Raw genomic sequence first — 15000 nt, forward strand, 5'->3', positions numbered from 1 at the left:
GAGCACTTCAGAGGGATGGAGCACTTCAGAGGGATGGAACACTTCAGAGGGATGGAGCACTTCAGAGGGATGGAGCACTTCAGAGGGATGGAGCACTTCAGAGGGATGGAACACTTCAGAGGGATGGAGCACTTCAGAGGGATGGAGCACTTCAGAGGGATGGAGCACTTCAGAGGGATGGAGCACTTCAGAGGGATGGAGCACTTCAGAGGGATGGAGCACTTCAGAGGGATGGAGCACTTCAGAGGGATGGAGCACTTCAGAGGGATGGAGCACTTCAGAGGGATGGAGCACTTCAGAGGGATGGAGCACTTCAGAGGGATGGAGCACTTCAGAGGGATGGAACACTTCAGAGGGATGGAGCACTTCAGAGGGATGGAACACTTCAGAGGGATGGAGCACTTCAGAGGGATGGAGCACTTCAGAGGGATGGAGCACTTCAGAGGGATGGAGCACTTCAGAGGGATGGAGCACTTCAGAGGGATGGAGCACTTCAGAGGGATGGAGCACTTCAGAGGGATGGAGCACTTCAGAGGGATGGAGCACTTCAGAGGGATGGAGCACTTCAGAGGGATGGAGCATTTCAGGGGGATGGAACACTTCAGAGGGATGGAGCACTTCAGAGGGATGGAACACTTCAGAGGGATGGAGCACTTCAGAGGGATGGAGCACTTCAGAGGGATGGAGCATTTCAGGGGGATGGATGGAACACTTCAGAGGGATGGAACACTTCAGAGGGATGGAGCACTTCAGAGGGGGAGCACTTCAGAGGGATGGAGCACTTCAAAGGGATGGAACACTTCATAGGGATGGAGCACTTCAGAGGGATGGAACACTTCAGAGGGATGGAACACTTCAGAGGGATGGAACACTTCAGAGGGATGGAGCACTTCAGAGGGATGGAACACTTCAGAGGGATGGAACACTTCAGAGGGATGGAACACTTCAGAGGGATGGAGCACTTCAGAGGGATGGAGCACTTGGATGGAACACTTCAGAGGGATGGAGCACTTCAGAGGGATGGAGCACTTCAGAGGGATGGAGCACTTCAGAGGGATGGAGATGGAGCACTTCATAGGGATGGAGCACTTCAGAGGGATGGAACACTTCAGAGGGATGGAGCACTTCAGAGGGATGGAGCACTTCAGAGGGATGGATGGAACACTTCAGAGGGATGGAGCACTTCAGAGGGATGGAGCACTTCAGAGGGATGGAGCACTTCAGAGGGATGGAGCACTTCAGAGGGATGGAGCACTTCAGAGGGATGGAGCACTTCAGAGGGATGGAGCACTTCAGAGGGATAGAGCACTTCAGAGGGATGGAGCACTTCAGAGGGATGGAGCACTTCAGAGGGATGGAACACTTCAGAGGGATGGAGCACTTCAGAGGGATGGAGCACTTCAGAGGGATGGAGCACTTCAGAGGGATGGAGCACTTCAGAGGGATGGAGCACTTCAGAGGGATGGAGCACTTCAGAGGGATGGAGCACTTCAGAGGGATGGAGCACTTCAGAGGGATGGAGCACTTCAGAGGGATGGAGCACTTCAGAGGGATGGAGCACTTCAGAGGGATGGAGCACTCCAGAGGGATGGAGCACTTCAGAGGGATGGAGCACTTCAGAGGGATGAAACACTTCAGGGATGGGATTGAGCACTTCAGAGGGATGGAACACTTCAGAGGGATGGAGCACTTCAGAGGGATGGAGCACTTCAGAGGGATGGAGCACTTCAGAGGGATGGAGCACTTCAGAGGGATGGAGCACTTCAGAGGGATGGAACACTTCAGAGGGATGGAGCACTTCAGAGGGATGGAGCACTTCAGAGGGATGGAGCACTTCAGAGGGATGGAACACTTCAGAGGGATGGAGCACTTCAGAGGGATGGAGCACTTCAGAGGGATGGAGCACTTCAGAGGGATGGAACACGTAAGATTCATCCTGGACCTTGGACCAAGAGAACATGTAGGCCAGGATGAATTACAACAGTTGGATATGTTGAATGTTGAAGACAGAGTAAAACAACTGAAGCTAAATCATGTTTATAAAATTGCTCACAAACATTGTCCAGAATAACAAGTGTCCAGAATATACTTAGTACTAGGGGAGAGAACAATCTGTCATAGTACTAGGGGGAGAGAACAATCATAGTCTAGGGGGAGAGAACAATCATAGTACTGAGAGAACAATCATAGTACTAAGAGAACAATCATAGTACTAGGGGGAGAGAACAATCATAGTACTAGGGGGAGAGAACAATCATAGTACTAGGGGGAGAGAACAATCATAGTACTAGGGGGAGAGAACAATCATAGTACTAGGGGGAGAGAACAATCATAGTACTAGGGGGAGAGAGCACAACTTTGTAGTAGCCACAGTCAGTGGTCAGGCTTCAAACGCCTTTTATTGTACAGCAATAAAGGAATGGAACAGACTGCCTGCACATGTCAAAGCCAGTCATAGCATGAACCAGTTCAAGAAGAGTGCCAAAAGGTGTCTGATGAATGTAGCTACAGAAAGGGAGGGGAATGATTTTCTATTTTTTAGCTAACATATGTGTAAATTTTACCTTATTCCTAGTAATGACCCTCGTATTGTAGATAGTCTTAATGACCCTCGTGTAGTAGATAGTCTTTTTAGTATGATAATAAGATGTTATCTCCATTATAGAATAATAATAAGATATTATAACCTTTATATTATAATAATAAGGTAAAAGGACCCCAATCAATCAAAGAGGCCCAGTGGATATTCATTGTTCTCAAGCACTGCATTATGATGTCTAGCATTTTTATAATTGCATGGTTTGTGCTTTTACTTGGTTTGAATCCAAACTGGCAGGGGTTGAGTATGTTGCATGATGATAGTAAAGAGTATAATTATTTGTGGATTAATTTTTCGAAGATTTTGAATAACAATAGCAGGTTAGATGTAGATTTGTAATTATTTATGTTGGGTGGGTCTCCTCCTTTGTGTATTGAGGTAACCCATGTTTTAAGTATTACTGGGATTGTGCTAGTTTTTGATGATTTGTTGACCACTGTTGCAATGGTGGATGAAAGCACATTAGCTGTTATTTTGATCAGTAGTGGTGGTATTTGTGCTAAGATTCCTTATTTATTTTTCAGTGAGTTTATTATCAAAGATACCTCAGATGGATCAGCTGGAATAAGGTAGAGGGAGTTCAGAAAACATCCAACAAGGTAGTCACTTGCTCAAAGACTGGTAGAGAAGAAATCATCTAATATATTGGCTGTTTCATTAGGTTAGATATATGTATGGTTCATTGAGTTTGGTTAGGCCAGTATCTCTGGTTTTGGTGTTTTTTCTAGAACAGAGGATTTGTGGAAGTGTGTTCTAGGTGTTCTTCACATCACTTCTCATTTCATTAACCTTCTAGCACAATAGAGCTGTTTAGACTTCCTTATTAGTTTGGTAATACTGATGCATAGTGTTTGGTTTGTTCTTTAGTTATTAAGCCCAATTCGTACTGTTTTTCATAGTTATATTTTTATGAATGGGCTTGAGGATACTATTTATTACCCAGGGGTTACCCAGTCTTTACTGTGATCTGCTTAATTTTAATAGGGTAATGTCTACTGTAAAGGCTTTGTATTTTTTTTTTGGAGAAGAATCACCAGTGCTCCTGTGACCAGTAATGTATGTGTGTGCCAGTTAATGTAACTTACTGCTGCAGTGAAGTTATTAATGATGTCTCATCATGGAAACAAAATGAGATCATATTAGTTTCAAGTGGTAGCTTATATATGTTGGTTATGGGGAAGGTGGGGTAGTGATTAGTAGCAGTGTCTGTGATTATCCCTGCTTTGAGAGGAGCTATTATGTTAGTCCAGATATGGTCAGTTGAGGTTACACTTATCTTGTTGTTTCTTGTTGGTTTAGTTATTGCTGGTTATAGTTTGTTTAGTTATAGCTGTTACTTGAGAGTCCTTGGCTAGAACAAGGTTAAAGTTGAAATACTGATCACAATGGGGTAATCACAATGCTATGCTCTGTTTTTGAGAGAATACTAAATTGAAAGAGAAGAAATTGAACCTTTCACATAACTACTAGTTGTGTGAAGTTCAGGGATAGAAGAGGATGGTCCATGTGTGGCAAAATATTAGTCTCGAGAAATTGCAGAGTCTGTTCTATGGGGATGTGAGTGATCAGAGTGATCTTATTTCTTGTTCATGCTGATACAAACAAGTCTGGACAACAGTTTCCTTGGGTTCTTGAGGTGTGAAATTCTTACAGTTTTTAATAGTTTTGTTAAGTATCCAGTAAGTTTTCCCTGCTAGTTTCTATGGTGCACTTCCTATTGTAGATGTGATGGGATAGAGAAGAATGATTCACTTTTATTATTGTAGGAAGATCTTAAATGTGTACAAGGTGAGGATTAGAGGGAAGTTGGCAACAGATTACAAGGTGAGGATTAGAGGGAAGTTGGCAACAGAGTACAAGGTGAGGATTAGAGGGAAGTTGGCAACAGAGTACAAGGTGAGGATTAGAGGGAAGTTGGCAACAGAGTACAAGGTGAGGATTAGAGGGAAAGGTGAGGGAAGTTGGCAACAGGTTACAAGGTGAGAATTAGAGGGAAGTTGGCAACAGAGTACAAGGTGAGGATTAGAGGGAAGTTGGCAACAGAGTACAAGGTGAGAGGATTAGAGGGAAGTTGCAGGATTAGCAACAGAGAGACTCACAAAATCGCAATGACACAATTGCAAAGAAACCATACCATGGGCGGGTTAAGAACCGTGATCAGAGAGTCATAAAACTCCACACCAATGCATTAGCCACTGGACCAGCAAGTGACAATAAGAGTCATCCAACTAGGTATATTTATACACCATAGGAAGGTTAGCATAGGCACCACTGTGACTACAAATGCAAGTTTTTACAGACAAATCTCCAGCTAGTATGGTGCAGGTTCTAAACCCGCCTGTGGTATGGTATGTTTGCAATCATGTCATTATGATTTCATGAGTCATGTTGACGGCTTTGAGGGAACTTAAGCTAGAGTTCATCATGTCCACACTAGCTTTCTAGGTTGTTTTCAGGACTGGAAGTAGCTTGAAATTGACAAAAATATTCAATTGACAAAAATATTCTATTTTTGTCAATTTTTCTGAGGACTGGTAAGGTCCCTCTAACCCCCTGCTCTGTTTTATGGGTTTTTAATAGTTCTGATTCAATTATTGGGATGCCATAAACCGTGACCAATAATTCCTGGTTATATTTTGTTATCCAAGAAATAGAGTAAATCTTTATTTTTTCCATGATTATGAATTTAACATGGAAAGCAAGTTTAATAAAGAATGGTACTGGGAATGTGAATAATGAACAGGGAAAATTTTGTTTTAGTGCCAAGAATATCTACATTGAATATTTTGGACTGTGTTTATGAATTGTGATTTTTTTTTTTGTGTGTGTAAACTTCGCCAAATTACCGATTTCTGTGGACTTTATAGTGTAGTTGTAATAGTTGAATGGCAGTTCTTTGTGCTCAAACACTGACTTTTTTGGGTCATCCCAGGTTCCCTACACATATACTGCTATGTATGATAATCTATGTAACTATTTGTGTATACCTGAGTAAACTTACTAGTAATATTGAATTTGGTTGAATGGAAGAGTGGAATTGCCTTAAACTAGAACTCAAATTGGGTGAATTGCTAATGTGTAAATTGTACCAGGTTCACAAACTTTGCATCTGCGTAAAACTCTAAGTTTTCCATCAAATTTCATACTTTTCACGTCATTGCCTTCAGTAAAAATTATCTTCCATTTTGGGAGATTTTTTTTTCCTTAAAAAAAAAAAGTGGACACTGAGAGCATTATTAATAATGATAATATCACTCAATAATAATCACTCTGAGGCACATTGAACGTCTTATATTACAGTAATATAGACATTTTGATTAATCCATCTATGATAACTGTAGAAAATTATAACTTTCGTATAACTTCACTCAGAGTGTCATTCTTTTTGAAAATGTTGAGTTACATGAGAATGAGAATGTTGCTCTTCATTTATTATATTATACCAATATGGAGACAACTTGTACATAGTGTAAGGTGTTGGTAGTATGGTATAAGCTTCACAAACATGGAGACAACTTGTACATAGTGTAAGGTGTTGGTAGTATGGTATAAGCTTCACAAACATGGAGACAACTTGTACATAGTGTAAGTTCATGGTATAAGCTTCACAAACATGACAACTTGTACATGTCACAAACATGGAGACAACTTGTACATAGTGTAAGGTGTTGGTAGTATGGTATAAGCTTCACAAACATGGAGACAACTTGTACATAGTGTAAGGTGTTGGTAGTATGGTATAAGCTTCACAAACATGGAGACAACTTGTACATTCATCTGCTTCACAAACATGACAACTTGTACATAGTGTAAGGTGTTGGTAGTATGGTATAAGCTTCACAAACATGGAGACAACTTGTACATAGTGTAAGGTGTTGGTAGTATGGTATAAGCTTCACAAACATGGAGACAACTTGTACATAGTGTAAGGTGTTGGTAGTATGGTATAAGCTTCACAAACATGGAGACAACTTGTACATAGTGTAAGGTGTTGGTAGTATAAGCTTCACAAACATGGAGACAACTTGTACATAGTGTAAGGTGTTGGTAGTATGGTATAAGCTTCACAAACATGGAGACAACTTGTACATAGTGTAAGGTGTTGGTAGTATGGTATAAGCTTCACAAACATGGAGACAACTTGTACATAGTGTAAGGTGTTGGTAGTATGGTATAAGCTTCACAAACATGGAGACAACTTGTACATAGTGTAAGGTGTTGGTAGTATGGTATAAGCTTCACAAACATGGAGACAACTTGTACATAGTGTAAGGTGTTGGTAGTATGGTATAAGCTTCACAAACATGGAGACAACTTGTACATAGTGTAAGGTGTGTGTAGTATGGTATAAGCTTCACAAACATGGAGACAACTTGTACATAGTGTAAGGTGTTGGTAGTATGGTATAAGCTTCACAAACATGGAGACAACTTGTACATAGTGTAAGGTGTTGGTAGTATGGTATAAGCTTCACAAACATGGAGACAACTTGTACATAGTGTAAGGTGTTGGTAGTATGGTATAAGCTTCACAAACATGGAGACAACTTGTACATAGTGTAAGGTGTTGGTAGTATGGTATAAGCTTCACAAACATGGAGACAACTTGTACATAGTGTAAGGTGTTGGTAGTATGGTATAAGCTTCACAAACATGGAAATGTACATGTATCAACCATAACCAGATGCATTCATCTGCATGTTTACATTCTCTGTGACTCTGTCCTCTCTCATTTACTCATTTTCTCTCTCTTGTTTATTTACTTTTATCTTATTTACTCACCTTTCACCCTACAATAACCCTTTCACTGTCGGTGATATATAAGTGTGGCTTACAAGCCTGTGTTGGTGACATTATTAATACACCAAAATTCTAGCGGCCTGTAATCTAACAGAAGAAAGCTGGTAGACCTACATGTGAGAGAATGGGTCTGCGTGGTCAGTGTGTGCAGTATAAAAAAATCTGAAGTGCATAATGAGAAAAAAAACTCCAACTGTGTTTTTGGTTTAAAACGTCAACTTTGAGGTGTATTTTTGTATGGTATTTATGGTTGTGTCCTCATTTCCTTGGTCTCATTTGATAGAATGGAAGTTATCTTACAGAAATAGAGACGATTTTGATTGGTTTCACGATGAAAAATACCTTGAAATTGAGCTCAAAGTAGTGGAAATCTTCCAGTTTTCCCAGTGTTCAAAAGTTAACAAGTGATGTCACCACCCAATATGTGTCCAACTGGCCAATCTAATACGCAGTCACGAATTGGCTGACATTAATTATACAATTATTACAATAATGCAGTAGTCTGCATAACAGTAATTCTATTTTTTGGTGTGAATAAAAATTCAAAATGGAAAGCAAGATTAATATAAGAGGAGCCTGGAGACGAATAATGAAAAGAGAAAATGTTATTTCAGTGCCAGGAATATCTGCATTGCTTATTCTAGACCCTATTTTGAAATTGGCATCTTTTGAAATTTGTGTGAAATTGGCCAAATTGCCAATTTCTGATCACTTTGTTGGGTATTTGAAATTGATAAATGGGCGATTTCTTCCACTCAGTCGATGGAACAAATGGAGTTCTAGTGAAATAGTCATGAGTTGTGTCAACTGGAACAATGGAATTGGCCGAATATAGGGCTCAAAGTGGGTGAAATCGCTGATGAGTATAAATCGCCCAGAACGCTAACTTCGCGAGAGCATAATTCCATAAGTTTTCCATCAATTTTCATACTTTTGGTGTCGTTACCATTGGCAAAAGATTCTCTATCATTTTATTTTTTTTTAAATTCCTTGACACTGAGAGTAAGTTTATGATCAGGGTCTCGACAGTGAAAAGGTTAACTACAAATATTTTTTAGGTAAATAATGAGTGTACCATATATGCATTTTATTGCTCTAGTGAGCTTTATATGTCATAGTGGGTGGGATGGCCAGGTGGGCTACCATACCTCCCACACCTGACTTTCTACAAATAAATACTATTCACCTCTCACTCTACATTAAGACCATTATGGCTACAAATATTTTATGGTAAGTAATGAGTGTACTTTACAGTGGAACCTTGGTACTTGAACATAATTCATTCCACTGGTCCCACTGATGTAGTTCTTTGTGAGTGACAGTGAAAGTGTCATTACTTGTTCCCTATAATTCATGTAATTATCTTCAACACAGGCAACATCAGGTCCAGTTCCACTGACAACCGCAAGCAAAACCATAACACCTCACTGTTTCATCACTGACAACATCACTCCAGACCCACTGTTGACCACTGACAACAAGCAACATCACTCCAGACCCACTGTTGACCACTGAAGAAATTCAAATATCGCTCACAGCTCATTAATAATGGTAAGGACAATTTCTCTGTACTCATTGTAATGTTCTCATCTAGGTGTGTTTATAGGGTTGAGCTCTGGCACTTGGGACTCCACCATTGATCATAGATGAAGTATACATACTAATTGATTATTTATAACAATATAGTAGGGCCCTGCTTTATGGCCCTAAAAGAAATTGAAAAAAAAAACAAAATACTTCTTCTCTTATGCCAAATCTAAGGGAAAAACAACATCCAGTACTGGGTCTCTGCTTAGGCGGGATGGAACATACACAGATGTTACCCAAGAAATGAGTGAGATACTATAGTCCCAATATGACTCAGTGTTCAGTGAGCCACTGCCCAGACTATGGGTCAACAATCCAAATGCATTCTTAATGAAAGAAACCCAAAATTTGGTCATCCCAAAAATCTTGGATATTATTCTAACTCCACAAGACTTTAAAGAGGCAATTAATGAAATGCCCATGCACTCTGCCCCAGGCCCAGACTCGTGGAACTCAGTGTTCATCAAGAATTGCAAGAAGCCCCTATCACGTGCCTTCAGCATTTTATGGAGAGTGAGCATGGACACAGGGGTCATCCCACACACACTAAAAACAACAGACATAGCCCCACTCCACAAAGGTGGCAGTAAAGCAATTGCAAAGAACTACAGATCGATAGCACTAACATCCTATATCATGAAAATCTTTGAGAGGATTCAAAGAAGCAAGATAGCCAACCACCTAGAAACCCATCAATTACACAACCCAGGGCAACATGGGTTTAGAGCTGGTTGCTCCTGCCTGTCCCAGCTGCTGGACCACTTTGACAAAGTCCTGGATGCTGTAGATGATAAACACAATACTCGCTCCAATTTTATTCCTCATCCTCATTTCTGACATAGACAGAGATGTAAGCCATAGCTCCGTGTCTTCCTTTGTGGATGATACCCAGATCACCATGGCAGTGACCTCCATCGAAGACACCGCGAGACTCCAAGAGGACATCAACCAAATCTTCGAATGGGCCACTCAAAACACTATGAAGTTCACCGAGGAGAAATTTCAACTTCTCAGATATGGAAAACTAGAAGAAATTAAAAATGTGTCAGGGTATACTACAAATTCTAAACATTCAATAGAACAGAAAAGTAATGTGAAAGACCTGGGAGTGATAATGTCAGAGGATCTCGCCTTCAAAGAGCACAACAATGTATCTACCTCATCCGCTAGGAAAATGATAGGATGGATAATGAGAACCTTCAAAACTAGGGATGACAAGCACATGGTGATTCTCTTCAAATCGCTTGTGCTCTCTAGGCTGGAATACTGCTGTACACTATTGGCCCCCTTTAAGGCTTGCAACATTGCAGACCTGGAGAGAGTACAAAGAACTTTTACAGCACACATAAGTGTGATAAGGCACCTAAACTACTGAAAACGGTTGAAGGTACTTGATCTGTGTTCCCTCGAATGCAGGCGAGAGAGATACATGATAATATATACTTGGAAGGTTCTGGAGGGATTGGTACCAAACTTGCACACGAAAATCACTCCATATGAAAGGAAAAAAATCGGCAGGAGATGCAACATTTCCCCGATGAAAAGCAGGGTGCCACGAGTATACTGAGAGACAACACAATAAGTGTCCGGGGCCCAAGACCGTTCAATTGCCTACCAGCATACATAAGGGGGATTACCAATAGACCCCTGACTGTCTTCAAGAAGGCACTGGACAGGCACCTGAAGTCAGTACCTGACCAACCGGACTGTGGTTCGTACATCAACTTGCGTACGGCCAGCAGTAACTGCCTGGTTGATCAGATCCTGATCCACCATGAGGCCTGGTCTCAGACCAGGCTGTGGGGGCGTTGACCCTCTCCATGTAAACGTTCTGCTAATACGGACATTTCAAATTATGACCAAAACTTGCTATACGTCTTCCTCAACCTGACTTTCTAATACAGCCACTGCACTCCACCCAGTTTGTTTACATTCTCTGTGAGCATTGTGTGTCTCCATTATGTCTGGAAATTTTCCTAAATTTCAAGTGCTTTAGTTATTTCATGTTTCATATATACATTGGACCTTCCCTTTTCGTCGATCTCCGTTATCGCAGATTTCCGTTTTTGCCGACTTTTTTCGTCAAAATATTAGTTTTGTTTTAATCACTTTCCTCTATTTTTGTGGATGGTATGGAACCTGTCCAGTGCCCAGCGTGCAGACACAACTGCCTCTCACACTCATTCTCAGGCAGTGTCGTGTTGTTTCTCAGTGAGTGAACATATCCTGCAAGGTCATACGAAACATTTCATAATAATCCATTGTTTTTGGCACTTGTTTATTGTGTGTGACTGCTAAATAAGCCACCATGGCCCCAAAGGAAGCTCCTAGTGCCAGTCCTTTGGTATAGAAATGAGGAACACCGTAGAAATGAAAAAAAGAAATCGTTCAAAAATATGATAGTGGCATACACATAGCTGAACTTGGCAGGATGTATGGGAAGGTGCCATCACCCATCAGCCTCATTGTGGCAAAGAGAAAAGAAATCATGGAAGCTGATGTTGTAAAAGGGGTAAATGTGATAACCAAACAGAGATCCCAAACCAATGAAGAAGTGGAGAAATTGTTGTTGGTGTGGATCATAGAGAGAGAGTTAGCAGGGGAGAGTGTTGTGCAATCGATAATTTGTGAAAAGGCAAGGTAGTTGCATGACGATCTCATAAAGAAACTACCTGAAACGAGTGCTGATGTTGGTGAATTTAAGGCCACAAATGCTGGTTCGAAAAATTCAAGAAGCAAAGTGGCATACACTGTATTGTAAGGCATGGTGAGGGTGCAGTTCAGACAAACATGTGGCTGAAAAATTCGTTCGGGAATTCAAAGACTTTGTAGAGGCTGAAAAATTCCAACCCAAACAAATGTTCAGTTGTGACAAAATAGGCCTGTTTTAGAAGAAAATGCCAAAGAGGACCTGCATCACACAAAAGGAAAAAGAAAACTGTGGCCAGATTGTGTCCAGAAGGAGAATTTTGAAGGGTTTGATGCTGACCCTGTCGACCCTATACCTGTTGTGAAATCAATTGTGGCATTGGGGAATTCCATGGGGTTGGGCATAAGTGGCCAGGATGTGGAAGAGCTGGTGGAGGACCACAATCAAGAGCTAACCACTCATGAGCTGCAAGAGCTTCATCTGTATCAGCAACAGACCACAGTTCAGAAAATTGCTTCAGAGGAGGAGGAAGAGAGATGGAAGAACGTGCCTTCTTCAGAGATTAAGGAGATTTGTGCAAATGGACTAGGGTGCATTTTTTGTGGAGGAACATTACCCTGAGAAATCTGTTGCAATCCGTGCAACAGCAAGTCTAAAAGAGACAACAGAAACAGACCTGTCTAGACAAATTTTGTGTGGCAGGGATCCAGCGACTCACAAGCTGGTCCTAGAATCATTAAAAGACAAAGAAAGGAAGTGACCCCTGATAAGGACTTGGTACCTGGAGTCCTTATGGAGGGGACTTCCCCATCCAAACAATAACCTCTCCTCCCTCTCCCCTCCTCTGTCTTCCATCCATCAACAACCTTCAGTGAGGGTAAGTATCATGTTGAATGTTCATTCTTTTATGCACATAAATCTATCTTTAAGGTAAATTTTTTTTTTGTTAATTCTTCTGGGTGCCTGGAATGAATTAATTGTATTTACAGTGGACCCTCAGTTAAAGATATTAATCCATCCCAGAGAGCATGTCTTTAACCGATTTTGTCATTATCCGAATTAATTTTCCACACAAGAAATAATGGAAATCCAATTAAACCGCTTCAGACACCCAAAAGTACTAAAAAAAATGTTTTCTACATGAAATATGCATTTGCCTACACAGAAAACAATGACACATGAAGAATAAAATAATAATAACATCAAACTTACCTTTATTGAAGACATGGTGATGTATGGAAGACAGGAGGAGGGGAGAGGATGGAGGAGTTTACAATTGTTTTGAAGGGGAATCTCACTCCTAAAAGACTTCAAGTACCAAGCCCTTATCCTGGGATACTTCCCTCTTTTGTTTTTTAATGCCACTAGGACCAGCTTCAGAGCCACTGGACCCTTGTCGCTCAAAAAAATTTTCAAGAGAGGTCTGTTTCCGGTATATGTTAGGAATTGTTGGGAGACAAAAGATAGTCCTTCAATATGACACTAATATCAGCTCTACAGCTTATTTATCTAGCAAAATTCATCTAATATGACATAATAAACAATATTAAAAACATAGAAACATGATATAGATATTAATAACATAGAAACATGATGTCATGAGTGTTGGAGGTGGAGGCAGCAGCAGAGGCGGGGCTGTTGTCAGTTGCCCTACATAACTCCAACAACATTATAGGAGTTAGGTTTGTGCTGCCCTTTTTTTATCAATTTATCGCTTAACTTACTTGCTACAGTTAATGCTATACTTTATCGCTAGCTGCTGCTATAGCCTTTATAGGTTCCTCATTGTACAGAACATTCACACCTACTATGTACTGTGTAACCTATATTTACAGAACCATAAATTCCAATATTATGGCTGAACTAAAACACTTTCTTGATAATTGTGACAGGACCCATAGACAATACCAGACACATAAATCTCTATGACATTCCCTGTATCCGGCTAAATCTATACAAAAATTCAATGTATATAAAAGGGTCTAAAATCTGGAACTCCGGCCTGAAAACTCTAGAACTGGAGACTCAACCACCATTTACAAAACTACCATTAAAAAACATCTTATCTCCCTAACACACCCCACCATCAACTAACTATATCATCAACTAACTGTATCATGCACACATCCAAAACAAAATAGACTTACTCTCGTTATCTGTAGTTCCCCCCCCCAGATTTACACTTACACTCATCCAAACGACTGTAAACATAAAATTCCTAATATAGCTATTACCTTATAAATGTTAAGTTAGCCCTAAGTTTGCCTAAGAAACTCTCCCAATACAGGAGCTTTAATAGATACAGCGTATCATGCCAAGACTTATCATTCCCATCACTAAATTTACTAATTGTAATAATGTTATGTTTTATACTTCCTCATTACCATTAATCTACCTACTATGCAAATAGATGAACTAAAATGTACTGCTCCGTATCCTGTGTCAGTTTAAACTAAGAATTAGGATTAGTCTGCCCAATATGCCCAGGCATGTAGAGGCCATCCTTGTAATTAGTCTGCACAATATGCCCAGACATGTAGAGGCCATCCTTGTAATTAGTCTGCCCAATATGCCCAGGCATGTAGAGGCCATCCTTGTAATTAGTCTGCCCAATATGCCCAGGCATGTAGAGGCCATCCTTGTAATTAGTCTGCCCAATATGCCCAGGCATGTAGATTCCATCCTTGTAATTAGTCTGCACAATATGCCCAGGCATGTAGAGGCCATCCTTGTAATTAGTCTGCCCAATATGCCCAGGCATGTAGATTCCATCCTTGTAATTAGTCTGCCCAATATGCCCAGGCATGTAGAGACCATCCTTGTAATTAGTCTGCCCAATATGCCCAGGCATGTAGAGGCCATCCTTGTAATTAGTCTGCACAATATGCCCAGGCATGTAGAGGCCATCCTTGTAATTAGTCTGCACAATATGCCCAGGCATGTAGAGACCATCCTTGTAATTAGTCTGCACAATATGCCCAGGCATGTAGAGACCATCCTTGTAATTAGTCTGCACAATATGCCCAGGCATGTAGAGACCATCCTTGTAATTAGTCTGCACAATATGCCCAGGCATGTAGAGACCATCCTTGTAATTAGTCTGCACAATATGCCCAGGCATGTAGAGACCATCCTTGTAATTAGTCTGCACAATATGCCCAGGCATGTAGAGACCATCCTTGTAATTAGTCTGCACAATATGCCCAGGCATGTAGAGACCATCCTTGTAATTAGTCTGCACAATATGCCCAGGCATGTAGAGACCATCCTTGTAATTAGTCTGCACAATATGCCCAGGCATGTAGAGACCATCCTTGTAATTAGTCTGCACAATATGCCCAGGCATGTAGAGACCATCCTTGTAA

At 40.9% G+C, this 15000-nt stretch overlaps 1 protein-coding gene across 2 annotated transcripts in view; it reads left to right on the plus strand.

Annotated features, from left to right (window-relative positions):
• Nucleotides 1-15000, plus strand: part of LOC128697316 (centromere-associated protein E-like) — a 570758-nt gene that overhangs the window by 94021 nt on the left and 461737 nt on the right. For both annotated transcript variants that reach the window (XM_070104215.1, XM_070104216.1), the window contains exon 2: nucleotides 8773-8949. In XM_070104215.1, coding sequence (XP_069960316.1) covers nucleotides 8947-8949 — 3 coding nt within the window. In that variant the 5' untranslated portion in view covers nucleotides 8773-8946. The remainder of the gene's footprint in view (nucleotides 1-8772; nucleotides 8950-15000) is intronic.

The sequence above is a fragment of the Cherax quadricarinatus genome, chromosome 89 (assembly GCF_038502225.1).
Source record: "Cherax quadricarinatus isolate ZL_2023a chromosome 89, ASM3850222v1, whole genome shotgun sequence".
Lineage (NCBI taxonomy): Eukaryota > Metazoa > Arthropoda > Malacostraca > Decapoda > Parastacidae > Cherax > Cherax quadricarinatus.